The 19,856-nt window shown below is 42.2% G+C and overlaps 2 protein-coding genes across 4 annotated transcripts in view; one reads left to right on the top strand and one right to left on the bottom strand.

Annotated features, from left to right (window-relative positions):
• Positions 1–18,568, bottom strand: part of GLUD1 (glutamate dehydrogenase 1) — a 33,392-nt gene extending 14,824 nt beyond the window's left edge. The window contains exons 1-5 of the mRNA XM_081956519.1: positions 18,087–18,568; positions 6,544–6,624; positions 5,582–5,637; positions 4,460–4,523; positions 2,551–2,645 (exon numbers count right to left, since the gene is read on the bottom strand). Of these exons, the coding sequence (XP_081812645.1) occupies positions 2,551–2,645; positions 4,460–4,523; positions 5,582–5,637; positions 6,544–6,624; positions 18,087–18,519 (729 nt within the window). The 5' untranslated portion in view covers positions 18,520–18,568. The remainder of the gene's footprint in view (positions 1–2,550; positions 2,646–4,459; positions 4,524–5,581; positions 5,638–6,543; positions 6,625–18,086) is intronic.
• A 139-nt stretch (positions 18,569–18,707) lies between these two features.
• Positions 18,708–19,856, top strand: part of SHLD2 (shieldin complex subunit 2) — a 49,221-nt gene continuing 48,072 nt past the window's right edge. Inside the window, exon 1 of one of the 3 annotated variants that reach the window (XM_081956512.1) lies at positions 18,708–18,773. The gene's annotated coding sequence lies outside the window, so the exon portion shown is untranslated. Of the gene's footprint in view, positions 18,785–19,856 lie in introns of all 3 variants that reach the window. The other 2 variants (XM_081956510.1, XM_081956511.1) reach the window with 2 other exon arrangements.

Genomic DNA, 19,856 nt, shown 5'->3' with positions numbered 1-19,856 from the left:
TGAAGTGTTGGACCCAAGAGCAAGAATATGGCTATTTTTAGCAATCTGCTACACCCAGAGAAAAATGCCAGCGCATCAAGGCACCAAAACTGCTCTTAATAAAACTGGCCAAAAAGGGAAAAGTTATTTAGAGCTGCAGCTTTACTGACTAGAATACTAAAGAGCAAATTGTTCTCTCCTTCTTTTCTTCTCTCCACAGTGTGTGTGCAGGAAAACAACTGTTTGAAGGCTTTCCGCATGTACCATTTGTCACTTAGTTGAAACTTTATAGTCTTGCAATCCGGAGTGATTTTTTTTTTTTTTTGCCAAAGTTTAAAGTATCCATCTCAAGTAAAATTATGTGAGAGTCATTCAAGAGGCTGTTTAGAAAACAGTTTCCATGGTCACTCTGAATAAGCAAAATGTTAACTCAGATGAACCGAAGTGGAATATAATTTAATTGCTTGCTCATGCATGAATAATTAAAAGAATTTTGAAAGAAAGCACTTTCTCTTGGTGGCCAAAAAAATCCACCCTCGTCTCCAATTTCCCCCGCTTTCTAGTTGAAAATGATTACAAAACTGAATTCAAAAGAAAAGCTGGCGCTGTATTTCCAAAAAGATGATCTTGCCTAGTCGATAATAACACAGTTGTTAAAATCAGAAAGCAGAGCTTTCTATTATTATTAAATATTGTCCATTTTTAGAACTGGGCGTGGTCTCATTACAGAGCTAATGCAGCCTAGATGTAATTTATGTCAACAGATTGTTTTCATAATTTTATGCCACTTTGTTAACAGTTAAAAGCACATTATCAACTCTGCAAAAACAACCACCTCAATAAGTGACCGCCAGTTATATTGCAATGAACTACCTACAAATTACTAGTACAGCTTATTATGGTTTGGTTTTCTTGAAGTCTAATGTTATTTAATCTCAAGTGGCAACAATGGCCAACTCTCGGGGCATCAGTCTTTGCAAGCATGCCAAGATCTCCTTCTCACTGTGCATCTTTATTGATTTATGGCTCCAATACAGAGAAACTAGCAGAGGGAAGAGAATCCAGTGCGGCCTTTGCATTTGAGTCGATACATTATATTAGGAGGAGCCCGATGGTCTGGGGAGAAAAAGGATGTGACAAGGGCTTGCCCTACACTGTGGCAGCTTATAAAACAAAATGATAAGAAATTAACCGATTTGCAAGCTTCCAAGGAGCAGATGCCGTGGGAGAGAAGCTCTCGTATCCCCTGCGTTAGAAGACGCCACTCAATCACCTAGCACAGGGATGTCAAATTCAAGGCCCAGGGGCAAGATCTGGCCTGGGAGTGTTTAGATCTGGCCCAGAGGGCCGCCCTGGAAACAGCAAGGGACTGGGCCACTGTGCCTCTGCCAGTGAAAATTTTTGCTGGCAAAGGGTTGCAGGAGGCCATTGCAGCTGAAAATGGAGCTCGGGAGCCCATTTTCGGTGGCAGAGTGTTTGGGCCACCACTCCCGACACGAGTGACATGTACCTGACCAGACCCCCCCCCCTTGAGATCAACACAACTCTGATGTGGCCCTCAATGAAATTGAGTTTGACACCTCTGACCTAGCATATTGCTAGGGAGGACAGCAGGCACACAGATGCAGCCTCCTGTCATGTTGGAAGAGAAGCTCCACATAGGATTGAAAGTTAAAAACTAGCTGGACTCATCATTCTGCAGACAGAGACGATTCCTGAAGGACGCTTCCTACATTACAATTCTATCTGGAGAATGTACTTTTTGAAAGAGTAATGCTGGTTTCTGACGATGTTACCTAGTTTGGATAATGAAACGTATGCAAGAGAACAAGCTCAGAGAGCACCAAGGACGCCTCATGTACAAAGCAAGTAGCGTGTCAGAGATATACATATTCTCCTGCGCATTTCCAACTAAACTATTTATTTGGGGGAAATACACTCATTCAACAGTGATGCTTGCAGACATGTTGGTCTTATGCTGCTTATCCAAAGAACTGCAAATCTGTTCTAAGGTCTATGTTAGTGTTGTGGCCCGCCAGCAGCCAGCCCAGCTGGCAAAAGATTCGGACAATGAGGTTATCAGTTATAACAGTGACAGTTATCAGCTGCCTTCAGTCAGACATCAGTGAGGTAGCCGGAGCCTGTTCCCAGAATTGCCAGACGAACGGAACTGCTAAGGAAGAAGGGTCAACTTGGGGTAAAGCCACAGGTGGACGGTGAATGGCCCCTCCCACAGGGAATAAAAGAGGAGCGAAAGGGGAGTAGAGTTTGCAGGAGACAATTAGTTCATTCCTGCATTCTTGCCAATTATTGTGGCATCTGAAAGATATTGGCCTGGCCACTCTCCAAGCATGATGAAGATTGGTAATTGTGAACTATCTTGAAAGACAGTGGGCCGGGACTTTGCTGGAGAGGAATTCACTGTAAATTAAATAAAAGGGGTTTATCGGGACAAGGACTCAGCTTGGTGCTGCTGAGGAAACCTAGGTCAGAACAGTTAGGTTGTATGTAACTTGAAGAACAGGTCGGAAGGCCACTGCACCATAAGGGAAGCTTTTGTTCAGAACTTACATAGTGCCCTATGGTATTAGCATAGGTGTCTGCAATCCACGACATCTCCCGTTCACCGGTGCTCATGTCAGGAGCTGGCACATCCACACCGGGCCCTGTTTGTTACAACCAGGAACAAAGAGGGGACACCATTAAACACAAACCAGTTCCGTCGAGGGAAAACCAGAAGAATCAGCTGTGACATTGCTTACAGTTATGTTAGGTTTAATGCTGCCAAGCTATTAGAAGTAATGTTGTCTTTATTCATGGATGCAATGATTCGTGGTCTAAATGGAGGGAAATATCTCAATTCAATCACTTAGAGCAGGGGTCTCCAGCCTTGGCAACTTTAAGCCTGGAGGACTTCAACTCCCAGAATTCCCCAGCTAGCTTTGCTTTATGTTGAAAATTTTGAGATGCCTGTCCTCGCTGAGGGACTGAGTCAAAAGCTGGGGAACCCTAGCAACAGAGATGTGTCCTCACAGGTTTGACAGACTTAGTCCAATCAGCTGAACAGAGAGGTAAACCCATTTCTGGATGCTATCTGCACCAGAATGGAGAACGTCTCCATTCAATCACTTAAGAGCAGGGTCTCCAACCATGGCAACTTTAAGTCTGGAGGACTTCAACTCCCAGAATTCCCTAGCCAGCTATCCCTATTTCTTGAAAAAAAGAACTTAATACGTTTTTTTAAAAGATAGTTGGAAGGTGGAAATAGCATATCGATTTGTACCCCAAGCTACCAAAGGATGTTTATAAATTGAACATTTTTCTTCTGTTTGCTCTGCTCTATCATGCCTTGCTAAGGAATAGTCCCTGGCTTCCAAGAAGGGGTTCAGGGTCCGCAGATAGTTGCAGGTGGAAAGAAGGGAAACCAATTTTATTCCTATGATTCAAATGCTGGAGAGACAATAAAAGGATGGACGGCATGTTTACAGCAAAAAGAGGACATGGGCGTTTCTCCAGTTAGTTATGAACGAACAAGACAAATTGGTCTTTTGATTTGACAGCTTGACAAGCCAAGGAAGAGCTCATTTCTTTAATATGATTTTCTAAGTACTCTCAATGTGGAGGGTTGGAGAGAGAGGTGTAGAAATTCATCAATCTGGAAGAATTCTGTTCCCAGATGAATTAATTTTGCACATCCCTGGAACCAAAAGCATTAAGCATGCAAGCTTACAACTTTGCTATAGCGGATTACAGGAATTTTCACACTATATGACACATTCCCCCTTCCAAACAAGTGGGTGGAAATGTCTGTGCATCTTATAGAGCAAATATTGCGGCCAAGGGACTGATCCGGTGTCACCACCGCCTGTCACCACTGCCGCAGTTCGCTGCCGCCATGGAATGCTGGAGCCTTCGCTGATCAGCTGATTGGATCTGCCTCCCAGAATACCATTGATCAGCTGTTCTAGATGGCAGGGATCACCGCTACCTAGAACAGCTGATCGACGGTATTCCGGAAGGCCAAACCAACCGCCGATCAGCTGATTGGCAGCAAAGGCTCCAGTGTTCCCCGACTGTGGCAGCAGCTCAGCTCAGTTGACCAGTGGTGGGCTCAATGGAGCGGAGCCCTGATGAGCCACATGCTGGGGCTGTGATAATGTGCTGAAGCTGACCAGGCTGTTTCCTGTTTGTTGCAAGGATGCTAGCCAGATGAATACCAGATGGCTGATGGGAGGCAGAGGCAGATTCCCCCCACCCTTGTTTTCCTCCTCTAAAGCTAACGTGTGTCTTATAGAGGTAAAAAATACAATAATTAAAACAAGGGAACAAAAGCATTCTTGTCCTTCTGAATGTCTTCACAACAGACACTTTCACATTCAAATTACCAGTATTATTTGGGGGGGGGGGGGCATAGTTGTATTATCTAGTACTGAATTATTCTTCTCATCCAAATCAATACAGATATTCCAGCATTACATACCAATGAAGCCTTTCTTCGCCAGTTCTATGGTAAACCTCCGTGTGATTTTTTCCAATTCATTATCCTACAACAACAAAAGAAGAGAATGAATATCTGGGAGGTGAGTAAGCAACGCCCAAAGTCCACACTTAACTTTAACAATGACTTTTAATGATATCAATTGCCACTTTAGGATTGCTAGAAACACACCATAAATAAAACTAAGGATTACAATATTCTATTGCAATGATTCTGAGCCACCCTGTATGTTATTTCATTCTTATCCTAAGCGTTCATCACTGCACAGCACATACCCCAAAAACATATGTTGGCTTGCAAAACAGACTTAAGTTTACATTCTAACTTGTGTAGAATGACAGCATATTAAGTAAACTGGTCTTTTATTGGCATATTGGCCAAAACATGCAACATCTGACAAATACTGCATCCTTCCTCATATACAGGCAGTCCTCGACTTACAACAGTTTATTTAGTGACTGTTCAAAGTTACAACGGCACTGAAAAAAGTCACTTATGCCCGTTTTCACACTTATGACCATTGCGGAATCCCCATGGTCACTAAATCAAAATTCATTTTTTTTAGCAACCAACACACATTTATGACGGTTGCAGTGTCCCGGGGCCATCTGATCAATTTTTGCGACCTTCTGACAAGCAGAGTCCATAGGGAAGCTGGATTCATTTAACAACTGTGTGACTAACTTAACAATGGCAGTGATTCACTTAACAACTGTGGCAAGAAAAGTTGTGAAACAGGGCAAAACCTACAACAAATATTTTACTTTGCAACAGAAATTTTAAGCTCAATTGTGGTCGTAAGCCAAGGACTACTTGTAGTTATATGGGCACAATTTGGCTGCTAACTAAGTTATTCCTTTTATTTGAGAAAAAAAGATGTCAGCCTCAATTAACAAAAATAATTGCAGGCAGAATTCATAAGCTTATCTGGCAACTTTCCCTGTGATTATTGTTTATCTGAAAGGTATGATATGTATGCAATTAATCTCTCCAGCCCAAGAACATATATAGAATTCTACTGGTCTATGTTAAGAAAACAGCTCCTCAGATATCTAACCCTAAACATGCCGATTAAAAGCATATTTTTCTGGAATTTGAACTTACTGTATATTGCCTAGGATTGATCTTAACACCAGCCTTTGCACCACCAAATGGCACATCTGAAAACAAATGTTCACGCTTAAGTTAAAAAAAAAAAACAAAGGACAAGAATGTAAAGATGGTAAAGATTTATTTTATCGCTAACTCGCCTGTCTAGTCTTTTCCACTTTTAGGAATTAGTCACAGAGATATCAACAGAAAATGAAAAAAAAGAAAGAAAATACAATACAATGACAATGATTTATTTTAACATAATTCACCATAATGAAAAGACGAGATTCCGAATTGGTTTTTTTTTCCACAAGAATTATTTACATATGAAAAACAGGATATTTCTTTTATATAGTGTATCATCTGATTAAGTGTGCAAACTTCTACAAAGGTTTAGTTGTGCCACTTAATGATAGTTGAAGAATCATTTGGATTCAGGCCTTTTTAAGAGCAGTGGCACCACTCTACTCAGCTCACCCTTTCTTGTTTTGCTAATTTTGATCAGCTAAGAAAGACAGGAGTTTAAAAAGCTTGCATTATATCAGATTTAATCAATTTTTCTCTATTTCATAAACTGAAAAGTAGCAGCGTGCTGAGGCTGGATGAAGGCTAGAAATGTTATCTCTAAAATGCCCTAAAATTGGCAAAGCAGACATTTCTACTCCCAGGGACATTCTTCATTTTCAGGCCCACCAAGAAAACAGAAAATAAAACTTAAAATCCCCAGGAAAACATAGACAATTACTTTACAAGCTCAGCCCACCCACGCCATCTGTGGAGAGAGGTCACCTCCCTCACAGGCCATTACTCTACGTATGTTCTCAAGGAGCTCACCAGAGCAAGGTAGATCTTTTTTATTCCCCCAAACTCCTAGGTCTTATATGGGAATAATATCCTACACAGCTCATCAACATCTCTCTGACAAAATTAAAGGCCCTGGGGCTTTAGAGTGAAGTTCATTTAGAATTACTTACCAACTACTGCACACTTATATGTCATAAGAGAAGCTAAAGCTTTTACTTCATCAACACTCACTTCCGTGCTGTAACGAATACCTGTTTAAAAGAAACAGGAATGTTAGTGACTGATGATTGTGTCACCTGCTGGTAAGAAATCAGCCACCAGCACAAAAAGGAAGAAAACCATAAAAAAAAGCAATTTAGCAGGGAAATCAAATACAATGCAATCTACCCTGTTTCCCTGAAAATAAGACTGCCCCGGATAATAAGCCCAATCGGGCTTTTGAGCGCATGAGCTAAAATAAGCCTTCTCCCAAAAATAAGACCTCCCCGAAAATATTGCAACACAGCAGCGTCCATGAGGTGACCATACTCGTCTCCTGCACATGAAAAAAATTGTAAGACCCCCCCAAAAATAAGGCCAAGTGCTTATTTCAGGTGTCAAAATAAGACCCCTTTTTATTTTGGGGGAAACACGGTGTTTTGCTCAATCTTTTGGCAATAGAAAAAATAAAAGCAAAATTTGTCACTAATTCTATCAGTTCTGATATTTGTTCCACCATGCAAATCCACAACGTGAGTCATTTTGTTCAAGGATTGAATTATCATCTTCACATCTGGTTTTAAGCAGGAATCCAACCCGACTACAGACCCAGGTCCCAACTTCGCTTCCATAATTCTGTAAATACTTTTTAAATTAACCTAGTATTATTCACAAGGGCTCATTTTTCAACACTGCATGTGCTGTTTTTTCGTCTGGAAAATCCAACTGTGATCAAACCAGTACTAACAGGCAGCTATTATGCAATATTTGAAGCAATAAGCAAAATACCGACAAAATAATATGTACAGTTGGGTTTAAGGAGACTATCACTGAATGAAGAAATCATTTCAATGCAAAAAACTGTCAAATGATTTGAACAGAGAGCAATGAAATCAAGGAGACAACCAAACTAGAAATAAGGAGAAATTTCCTGACAATGAGAAAAATCAATCAATGCAATATCTCCTCCACAAGTCGTGGGTGTTCCAGGAAAATATTAGAATGTGCAGAAATGAATAGACTAACATTAGCAATTAAGGAGAAAGAACAAACTGATTATTATATGATATGGGAAGTATTTTATCAATGGTTAGAGAATAAAAAAGGAAATTGGAAATAAAAGAAGGCAAAAAGAATAGAAAATATATGAAGAATAAAATGGCAATGGTTAGTATTAGTCCGATGAGAATAACTATGTTTAATGCTATTATTTCATTTTTATTAGAAGATATGTTAAGGAGGAAATGAAGAGCTTTACAATGTTTAACTGTTCAATGTATTATGATCTACGGAAGGATGTTGCACAGAAATATTTGTACTCAGAAGACCCACAGCTTAAGGAAAGATGGAATGTTTATATTTTTAAAATTGAAAAAAAAAACTATAAAAAAATCTCACTGGAGATTTATAAGATGAGATTGGACAGCCATTTGTTTGGAATGGTCTCCTGCTTGAGCAGAACTAGGAGGCCTCCAGCCTCCAACGTCTCTTTGAACTTCTGTTATTCTATATTCATAAATGGTATTAGAGTTTGTTCAGCAAGATCTACAACTTCATACCATTCATCATCATTAGTGGCTTCCACTGATGGATCTAAAACACGTCAGGCTAAAAAGTCCACAATATCCTGGATCCAGCTGCTAAAATATAAAAAAGTAAAGGTTTCCTCTCTCCAGTCATGTCCGACTCAGGGGGAATGGTGCCAATCTCCATTTCTTAGCTGAGGGAGCCAGCATTATCCAAAGTTATTTCCGTGGTCATGTGGCCAGCGTGACTATATGCTGAGCACACGGAACCTGCTACCTTCCCACCCAAAGTGGTGCCTATTTATCTACTTGCATTTTGCATGCTTTTGAACTGCTGCAGCAAGGAACGGGAGCTCACCCTGTCGTGTGGCACTTGGGTCCTGAACCCAGGCTGTCAGCTTCAGCGTCTTTAACCACTAAGCCATCATGTCTCTTTTGGCAGAAGTGGTATTCAGCCTTCACTTCTGACCAGTTCTGGAGAACCAGTAGCAGAAATTTAGAGTAGTTCGGAGTAAATGCCACCTCTGACTGGCCCCACCCCATCTAGTCTCTGCCTCCCGAGTCCCAGCTGATTGGGAGGAAATGGGGATTCTGCAGTAACCTTCCCCTGTCACGCCCACTAAGCCACATCCACAGAACCGGTAGTAAAAGTTTTGGAATCCCACCACTGCCCTTTGACTAAAAAAATAAAACATGCTAACACAAGTGTAGGATTTCGTTGATATACGCCAACTACTGGCTTTATTCTGTGTTATCTGGTCAATCAAGTATTTACTTTTATGAAAAAAAGATGAATTACTTTTTAATGCCTACAGTGAAGAACTTCATTTTGCAAAGTCTGCTGTAGAGGAAGCTATCACTTCCTCATTTCCAGCTGTCTGGCTGCACGTTAATCTGAGGCAGCCGGTTTCCTGCTCTTATTTAATGTTCCCTAACCTTCCACAACTAAGCGAGGAGCAAGTTCACAGCCACTCTCATTGCACTCTTCTTTTAATCATTAAAATTTACCAAGTTAGAGCCACAAAGCATTGAAACATAGCATGCTATCCACCCACTTAAAAGCAATGGCAGGTCACTGAACTCTTGACGACATAATGGAAATCTTCCATTAACTAGAAAGAAAGGGAAAATGAATGTACTTTGTGTTTGAGAGGATTATAACTATTATGGCTATTAAGAAATTGTTCCTGAATGTAATGGAGAGTTTGATTACGCACAAGGAATAATAAAAGACACATTAAGAGAATATGTTATCAACATGGTATTTGGGAATACAATACAATAGCAGAGTTGGAAGGGACCTTGGAGGTCTTCTAGTCCAACCCCCTGCCTAGGCAGGAAACCCTATACCGTTCCAGACAAATGGCTATCCAACATCTTCTTAAAGACTTCCAGTGTTGGGGCATTCACAACTTCTGGAGGCAAGCTGTTCCACTGTTTAATTGTTCTAACTGTCAGGAAGTTTCTCCTCAGTTCTAAGTTGCTTCTCTCCTTGATTAGTTTCCACCCATTGCTTCTTGTTCTACACACAGGTGTTTTGGGGAATAGTTTGACTCTTCTTTGGGAACAATTTTGAAAACAAAACTAAGTATCTAATAACCGGGCCTAACTTATGTACATGCATCTTTTACTCTGCCTTAAATCTGGAAAACTGTTTCACGGTCCCTCAAGCTGACGTTACCTATTATAATTGCAAAAATAAACATCTGCAAGTAAACAACCAAGCTCAGAGAGCACCAAGAACTCCGCAGCTCAACTCTGAGCTACATTTATTCTCTTCCATCGCCTGGTATTTCGTTTCACAGGCTAAGGTATGGTTAAGATTCAGTCCATCTTCCTAATCAAATTTATTGCAATTGGACTTGTCTCCAGAAGTTGTGGGTACTTCATTATTGGAGGTCTTTAAGAAGGGACTGGACTGAAATGGAATTGGGCTGGGGTGTCAAACTTGATTTCATTGAGAGCGGCATCAGGGTTGTATTTTGACCTCGAGAGGCCAGGGTGGCCAGCTCAATGTCACTTGTGTCAGGGGCGCCTGTGCTGGCTAAAGCACTCTGCCAGCAAAAACAGGCCCCCGAGCTCCATTTTCAGTTGCAACAGCCTCCTAAAACCAGCAGTGGGTTTCACATTTTGTTACCACCGGTTCGCCCCATACCCCCACCCTCGCTTCAACGCATGCGGCCAGCCTTCCATGCATGTTTTGCTCGCGCACGCACACATGCCTTCCATGCATGCAGCCGGCCTCAAAAATGTGTCTAAATAGGACTGCATAGAGCAGGGGTGGGTGGGTCCACCTGCGATTTATGCTACCGGTTCAGGTGAACCAGTCCGAACTGGCTGAATACCACCTCTGCCAGCGAAAGCGGAGCTCGGGAAGGCCGTGTGCAGCCCTCCGAAGCTCCATTTTTGCTGGCAGAGGCACCATTGGCCAATCCTTTACTGTTTCCAAGGTGGCACCTCAGGCCCGATCTAAACACCCCACGGCCAGATCTGGTCCCTGGGCCTTGAGTTTGACACCCCTGGAATAGTGTTTCCCTGCCTCAGGAGGGGGTTGGATTGGAAGACCTCCAGGGTCCCTTCCAATTCTGTTATACTGTTCTGTTCTTTTATGCCTTTTATTTCAAGAGATGGAATAAAACAGACATTAGAAATGCAAGAAAAACTGCACCAAAGTTAGCAGTATTCTGCCCAACCAAGGCTAAGCTTCACTTTGTTTAAACACCCAGGCAATTCGTTTGTCTGTTATAAAAGCCTCCAACTACAAAATGACTCACAGCCATGGTTAAACTTTCCACTGGAACTGGCACAAAATGTTGTTTGTTAAGGATTTTCTTTTCCTCCGGCACACCCGAAAAAGAAAGTTAACCAACTAGGACATCACAGTCTGCAAAGAACAGATTCGTCTCCTTTGTACTGAAGCAACAATGAAAAATCACTAAAGAATTCTGAAAAAATGTTCAATTTGTGAGCTTTTAACTCCCTTCTGGAAGAGACAAGACTTGTAGGTAAAACTGTACGCACACACACAATTTAGCAACTGCTTGCACACTGCAGTAATTTTGTGAGTAGTGAATGCAATAAAGTTTGTGAATAGTGATACCAAAACATGGTGAAGCAAGGATCTTACCTATAAGTATTAGGAATAAATCCACAAACAATTTGGCAGTAAAGTAGCTAAACCCAATTGCCTTAAATAAAGCTCATATGATGGAACACTATCATATTTTATAGCAAAGAACAGAGCCATCTTCAGGGGATCAGCTACCCCCGATGGCAAACCTGTGGCATGCAGAGCCATATTTGCTGCCATGCCCACCATCAGCTCCCAACGCGCATGTGCCAGCTGATTTTCGGCCTTACGGAAGGCCAGGGAAATGAACTTCCGGTTGGCCTGTTGGCCTTGTTTTTCGCCCTCCCCAGCCTCTGGAGACTTTCCTGAAGCCTGGGGAGGATGAAAAACGGCCCCAATGGGCTAACCAGAAGTTCAGAAATGATCTGTTTCTGGCCTCCAGGGGGAGGCCGTTTTCACCCTCCCCAGACTTCAGGAAAGCCTCCGGAGCCTGGGGAGGGGTCTTTTGCGCATGCACGGGGAGGTCATGTGTGCATGCGCAGATGGGCGGAGAGGATTGCATTGGTGTAGACATGCACACGTGTTAGTGCATGCACACACAATTGTGGCGTGCCATAAGAAAAAGGTTCGCCATCACTGAGCTACCCCATAAACCACAGGCTTCAAGATATTCCTTACGCCTCTGCCAGAAAATGACAATAGATGTGTTTTGTTGCCAAACTACTAGATATTTTTAAACGGGGCTGTTCCTGGAAGATAAGACACCCAGGGGTCCTTGAGTCACGTTTGGGATGGAGAAAGGGAAGTGATGAATCAGAACCAAAACTGAAAGCCATCACTCATTGCAAAGTCTCTCTTTCTTTAGGGTTTAAGTTTAACAAAACAGCTTTGGACATTTTGATTTTTTAGCAACAACACAATAAACTGGGAAGCAAGCACTAGTTTATTTATGCACTACTCAAAGAGGAAAAGAAAGTCACCATTAAGAAGCTAATGGGGATTTTAAAAATTAAGGATGCTTGCAAGTGACAGAGATGACCTAAAACAACTATTATAATCAGGCTTATGGCTCTAGTACAGTGATGGTTAACCTTTTTCTAAAGGCCCACGTGCGTGCCCAGACCCACATTGGAATGCGCCCCACCTACCTGCGCATGTGACCTCCCAGAGCATGCGCGCATGACACCCCCTGAGCAGGAGTGGAGTTTTCGCTCTGGAGGCTTTCCTGAAAGACTGGGGAAAGTGAAAATGCCTTCCCACGGCCCCCAGAAAGAGATTGTTTCCAAACTCCCAATTGGCCCGTTAGGCCCATTTTTCACCTTTCCCAGGCTTCAGGAAAGCCTCCGGGGCCTGGGGAGGACAAAAAACGGGCCCAACCAGAAGTTTGGAAACGATTTGTTTCCGCCTCCAAGAGGGCCTCCAGGGGAGGCCGTTTTCACCCTCCCCAGGCTTCAGGATAGCCTCCGGAAATGGCCTCCCCTGGCCCTCTGGAAGGCTGAAAATCAGCTGGCCAGTGTGCACCGGAGTTGAGGCTGCCGTGCTGGCAAATACGGTTCCATGTGCCATAAATTCGCCATCACAGCTCTAGTAGTTGATCCAGAGGTACAAAAACAAAGACAAAATGTCAACAGACTATTTATTCAACATGACTGTTTCTACAGGAACAATGGTCTCCTTTAAGATAGAGTATCTCTGCTAGAGTCTGGATAAAACGTAGAGATTAACATAGGACGCTCCATTACTAGAAGGTCATTCCTGTTTCCTGTACCTTGTTAGGACACTTTTAGTTCTCTGGACAGCTGTCCATATGATAAATAGGAGCAGCTGTAGTTTCTTCTGAAGCACAACCTCTAAGCACATGATCATACAGGCAAACTAACACCAGTGTACTCTTTACTGTATTATGATTGATTGTGAATTGTTTGCATGGTTTTCCTTACAGCTGAGAAAAAGGGGGGAACAGGGGGAGAGGGAAAACAGAGAGAATAGCCTTTTTAAAAATCCTACAAAATTAGGGCTAAGTATTTTTAATCTATGCTGCTGCTGCTGTTTCTTTCCATTACTGAAAACATATTTTTTTAAAGTTTTTAATAAATATTTAGGAAGCAAACCAGTTTCTATTAGTTAATTTAATGGCATATCTAGGGATGCTCTTAAAAGTCACAATGTGTAGGGTTTGGATAACCACAGCTGTTTAAAAATGAAATCCAAAAATTCAGCCAAACATATATATACCTCATTAGTCCAGTTGACTTGGAATACAGATTGAAAATATTTCTCAGGTGATGAAACAGCCCTGAGTAGTTTCTAAAAGCACTCCAAAAAAACCAATCTTGGAATTTTGGGCAAATATATCTGCTCTGAAACAGCCAGGCTTACATCATAAAAACATTAAAATCATCAACTATAAATATGCCAAATACAATCACTGATTCCTATGAGAATGCACAGATTTTACAAAAGGCAAAATAATACTTTAGTTTTTATCCCACATTTCCATTTTTAATACTTGTTCTTGCTTCTTGCTAAATGTAAAATGCCATATCAGATTTTTATTTACTATAGTTTAAAAGAATAAGTATCTGAATTTTCAAAAAATTGGGGCATAATTTATTATGAATACTCAATAAAGTTTGGAAATAGATTCCTGCTTCTTGAATTTACAAAACATCCTTCCAAAAGTCAAAGTATGATAGTCAAGAATTCCTGACTAGAAATCAAAACTTTGTTCAAGGTTTTTCAACACCACAACATGTACTACTTTCTAAAGATAGGGATGTTGCATGGACCAGCAATTCAAATTAGTTCAATACCCCAATGGAATTATTTAAAGGATCTCCAAAGATTCAAGGTTTAAACTTTATTACAGATGATCAAGCTTTAAAACATAGTTATTTTTTTCTTTTATAATTTTACTTGTCAAAGGAATAATTCAGCAACACCCCCAAAATATACAAAAATCCAAAGCATGTGAGATGGTTATATTAGAGGAGTCTCACTATTGTCAAATCCATGGACTATACCAGAAACTGCTAGTGTTGCTTCTGTTACTTAAGCATTATGGGAACAATGGATAATGTAAGTTGGTGTGAAATTTTAATGTTACAGAGAAGGAAGACTACCTTATCCCAATTTGCAATTACCAACAAGCCTTATTAAAAAGACAAATAAGATAAAACAATTAACAAATTAAATACAGAAAAAGGGAGGGCGTGAAGTCCCAAATGTGCTTTTTCAAGAGGCAACGGGACTTTGTTTTTTCTTTGAAGACATTTTGTTTCTTATCCAAGAATGAGAAGCAAAACGTCTTCAAGGAAAAAACAGAAAGTCCAGTTGCCTCTTGAAAAAGCACTTTTGGTACAACCATGACCTGGATGATTGAGAACCTCCATAGGGAAGGTGTTAAGAAAAAGAAAATTGGAGCAAATCCACAAAAAGCAAGTGGATGTAGGAAATGACCAGGCTGAGCCCAAGGGAGGGGGAGTGATACAGGTCATTAGTATCAAGTCCCTTGACGCCCACAAGAGATCTAAGTCCAGTCCACCTTGAATTCCTCTGACTCTTTATCTACTGCATATTTGCTTTGAGCATTAGTAGTTCAGATACTTGTAGAGAGCTTAAGCTTGCAATAAATCTTTATACCCATTTGAACTGCCTGAATCTTTTGATTTCCCTATCACTTGACAGTGGGTCTATTTTACTCTTGGATTACTTGTCTCTTCTAAACATCACCTAGCCCAAAAAGCAGCAATGACCATAGGCACGTCATATCCATGTTAAGAATCTATTATCTATTATCCCAACCTTCCTTTCTTCGTAGAAAACAATTCACAAGCAAATAATTCAAACACTCTAAAGCTGCTTTGGCAGCCTTGAGAGTGGTATGGGAGAGTCATGCAGTCCACCACACTAAAATGCAGACTATCTGCAGGGTTCTTGGAAGCTGCAGTTATTTACCAGCACTGGGAAGCTCAAAGAAGGCAATTCAATTTACTGAAGCTCCTCAAGCAAGACTTTTCTTTTTGGTTACAAGGATTTGGAGATCGATATTAAATGGATTTTGGTTTCCTACATAGGTTGGGGAAAATATTACGGTTCTTAAGAGAATGACATTGGGACGTAGAACTTTGTCAGCAACTTTGGAGATATTGTATTATGTGGCAATAGTTATGATTATTGTTACAACACCAAGCACACCAAGCAATCTGGATGCCAGAAAGTGCAAGAAAATATTGCATTTGCCTTGAGTAATTTTGAAATTATCCTCCCTCTATGTAGACGTTGAAGGACAAAATATCTTGATGAAAACAATTATTTTATTCAGTGTCTTTCAGTGGCCACAATGGAATTTTTAAACCTTGTGTCCAAACTAATCTGGACAGGCTGAACTTGGACCACCCGTATTTGAAGAATTCCAAGAGAGACCCTATTTCCCAGTCGCATAAACTTCACATCTGAAACCTTCCACAGAGGTTCTTCAGCGTTTCTTTTGTAAACCTCACGATCAAATAAAGTATACATTTTGATATGCTGATATAAACCCCGAGTGTTCTACTCTCTGAAGATTAAGCAACTGAACAAAAATAAAGCATCCAAAACACAAATTTCCAGCAATTAATTGGCCTTTGGGCAACCGAGTAGTCTCTTTCAAACCTATGGAACGGCAGGCTCCTGCAAACTCCACGGAAAACTTTTATTTTTCTCGTGAAACTCAAACAAGAATGAACTATGGACTGCAGGAAATTGTCAGAACTTGCAGAAAGCTTGTTTATCACACAGGGGACTGAAGGGAGGAGCCAAATCTCCTCCAGAGGATAGGTATGTCTCCATTATCTAAAAATGCATCTTTCTAACCTTTGGCGCAGGTTTTCTTATCTAAGGAATCAGGTAACACTCTGGAAAGAATGTTTTGCAATTTTCACCATTCTGGCCAATTTTGTCCTTAACCAATCATCAACTGCCTGATACACTACATATGAACAAGTCAATGACGGCACAACAAAGATAAACAAATGCCTGAGTGGTTTTTCCAATTCATTTTAACTGCAACATTCACAGCAAGTCAAGTGCGCTGAATTGGGATGGGGACAAACAGCCACACAAACCCAGTGCGTGATTGAGTCCTCTTAACTGTTTCTCAGTGCAAACGTACAGAGAAATCTAGCTGTTTTGGGGAGAACTGGAGGAAGATACGTTTGAGCTCTTACAGAAAACTGTAGCTCAAACATGGATGTGATGAATCACACAATATCCAAAGATGTTCTCTTTAGCCTGCAGGGGTAAATACTGCCAACTCTCAGCTTACTTTTGCCTCCTTTAAGGGAGGGGTGGTTCAAACAAAGAGCACTGCTTACACCCCTTTTCCGTTGCAAGAATGCCCGTGGGATCCACACAGCATCAAAGGCAATCTTGTTGCCACTGTGTAACACACCGGCCTTTCTGTTTACTGTTTAGTCACACAATAAACAGTTAAGCTACCCAAGAAGCCATCTCTGTTTCAAGTATTAAGGCTTTAATTCCCCCTCTTATCCCAGGGTATATCCTAGTATGAAGCAACTAAGGGAAAATGCTCTAAGGTTCTTTGATAGTCGGCTCATTCTTACTGTGACTTCCATACTCAAGGCCCATTATCTCCTGTTCTTGTGCTGAAGAGGACTACACAAGTGTTTAAAAAGATTAACCAGGATAGTGTAAGCAGTGATCCTAGGAAATGTATCTATGCAAGAAACAGGAAAGAGAAGACCTATCTATGAAACTAGCCAATTTCACTAGCCAGTTTTAAAGGGGGAGGGGGGGGGAGAACCATGGCCAGATTCCTAAAAGGAGAAGGAAAATCACTTCCTGCAATGTTAAGAACCAGGACAATACTGTATATTCCACAATATCAAATATCATTGTCCTTGTCCATATAAGAATAGAATATTGAATAATTATATTATTCAATTATACAAATATAAATTGTTTCAACTCCTACCCTCAGAACGCTATAGGGCACTGCACACAAGAACAACTAGATACAAGGACAGTTTTTTTTGCCCTAATGCCATCACTCTGCTAAACAAGTAATCCCTTCAACACTGTCAAACTATTTACTAAACCTGTATTACTATTCTTCTCCTCCTCCTTCCTATTACCTATCTCCTCCCACTTATGGCTATAACCATGTTGCTTGTATCTTTACATTTTTTTTGTTTTATTTGTTTCCTAGTATGATTCAATTGCTTATTAGTAACCTATTACTATCACTAAGTGTTGAATCTTATGATTCTTGATGAGTGTATTCTATTTTATTTTTCTTTATGTACACGGAGAACATATGCAACCAAGACAAATTCCTTGTGTGTCTAATCATACTTGGCCAATAAAGAATTCATATATATATGTGTGTGTGTGTGTGTGTGTCACACAATGCAGCAAAATGACAATGGAGAACCGTTTATTATCCTATCCATATAAATGTTTGTAGGGCTTTCTGTACATTAGCAAACCAATCGCTCTCCAAGAGATTTCTGCAGGATAAATAAGATAAATAAAATCCATTTCAACTCCCAGCAAAAGCACAACGCACACACAGAGCTCGTGCATTTGTGCCAGGCTGGACCCTAAAAGGGGAGTGCCCATTCCTTTCCTCGTATGCCACACACACGACGGCCAAAAGAGAGCCGGAGATGGGGAAGGAAATCTCCTCGGGCCACGTATGGAAAAAAAACAAAACACGGGGTGTTTATTTCAGAGAAGGGGCGACGCCCAAAGACCCGCGTCTGGGGAAGCCTTGCCGCCAAAGGGACGCTGGGCGGCCCCGACAGGGCCCGGATCCTTTGCAGGGGTGGGCGAGGAGGCGGGGCGCCGGCCCTGCACGCGTGTCTGCCTGCTTCCCTCCCTGACGCGTGTCGGCGAGGGCACGTGTGAAAGGGCTCACCTCCCTTGCAGGGCGTGCGGTGCTGGCTGTGCTGGGCGCGGTAGCCCTCCACCACCTCCCACTCGCCGTTGTCGCGCTTGATGGGGAAGGAGACGCTCAGCACGTGGTTGCAGGGCTTGATGATGCGCAGGATCCCCCGTACGCGGTGCCGCTTCTCCTCGGCGCTCTCGCGGGTGCGCAGCCCGGACACCAGCTGGTCCTCCACGATGCCGGCGCCGCGGTCGAAGAAGCCCTCCACCATGCGGAAGAAGTTCGGGTCGTCCTCGGAGGCCTCCTCGCGGCTTACCGCCTGGCTGTAGCCTCGCCGGGACTCCCCGGGCGCCGCCGCCAGCTGCAAGGCCGAGGCCGCGCAGGGCTCCGCGCAGGGCGGGCAAGAGGCAGCGGCGGCGGCGGCGCGGGCAGGCGCCAGCAGCTCTCCCAGACGGCGGTACATGATGGCGACGCTCCTGAGACGGGGACGGCCGGCCGGGCCGCGGCCGCTGCCTTTAAAGGGGGCCCCGCGGGGGCGGGCGGGAGCGCGCCCCCGCCCTGAAGCCCACTGCGCAGGCGCGGGCCGCGCCGGCGCCACGGCAACGCGCCGGAAGGACTGCCCCGCACCGAGGCGCGGCTAACCATTGGCCCGCGTTCGCCACGCCCACCGTTGCTGTGGGGAGACCCGAGCGTGTAAGATGGCGGCGCCGTCTGTGGGTGTGTAGAGCGTGAGTCTATTCTTCATTCGCTTGAGTGGGGTGGGTGTGTTGTGTGTGTAAACACACCATTTTTAAAAATATATACATTTTAATATATAATTTTTTATCTATATCTATCTCCTATCCTATCTGTCTGTGTCTATCTATCTCTTATCTATCGATCTATCTCCTGTCTATCCATCCTATCTGTCTGTCTGTCTGTCTGTCTGTCTGTCTGTCTGTCTGTCTGTCTGTCTGTCTGTCTGTCTGTCTGTCTGTCTGTCTGTCTGTCTGTCTGTCTGTCTGTCTGTCTGTCTGTCTGTCTGTCTGTCTGTCTGTCTGTCTATCTATCTATCTATCTATCTATCTAATCGTGTGCCATATCCATCATCGGACGTTGGTGATGCTATTTTTGTCAACAGCCACATGAAAAAGTGCTGTTGAGTTTTGTCCAAACCAGTCTGTTAAGTTTTGAAGCATTCTGTTGTTCTTCTGCCTCGACCTATTTTCCTTCAACCTTTCCCTGGAGGATTAAATGAAGGATGCCATATTTTTCTGGGTGTCACATCACATAACCAAAATATTCTTAACATTTGCTTTTTAATGGTTTTGATTATCTCCCGTGGCTTTCCCAGGCACCTTATCACCTCATTTGTCATTTTGTCAACCCAGCTTATACAGAACAGCCACCTGTAAATTTGGTTGATAACTAGGACACTTGCAGCAACCCGTATCAATCATCAGTGCAGGTCAATAATATTTGTGATACATTTTAAAATGTTCAGTTAACTGAGTTTCATGTTCAATGAATAATAATAATAACAATAATAAAATACTTCGTTGATACAACCCGTATCAACTATTAGCACCAATCAATGGTATTTGTGACAGATCTTTAAATGTTCAGTTGACTGAGTTTAATATTTAATGAATAAAAGATATAATAATAATCATAATAAGCATAAGGATGTGGTGGCTTAATGGCTAGCATGCTGGGCTTGTTGATCAGAAAGGTCGGCAGTTCAGCGGTTCAAATCCCTAGTGCCACATAACAGAGTGAGCTCGCGTTATTTGTCCCAGCTTCTGCTAACCTAGCAGTTCG

Source organism: Natrix helvetica (genome assembly GCF_964273705.1).
Source record: "Natrix helvetica genome assembly, chromosome: 5".
In the NCBI taxonomy this organism is placed as follows: domain Eukaryota; kingdom Metazoa; phylum Chordata; class Lepidosauria; order Squamata; family Natricidae; genus Natrix; species Natrix helvetica.
The sequence above is the reverse complement of the archived record's forward strand: the minus strand, read 5'-3'. Positions and strand labels throughout refer to the sequence as shown.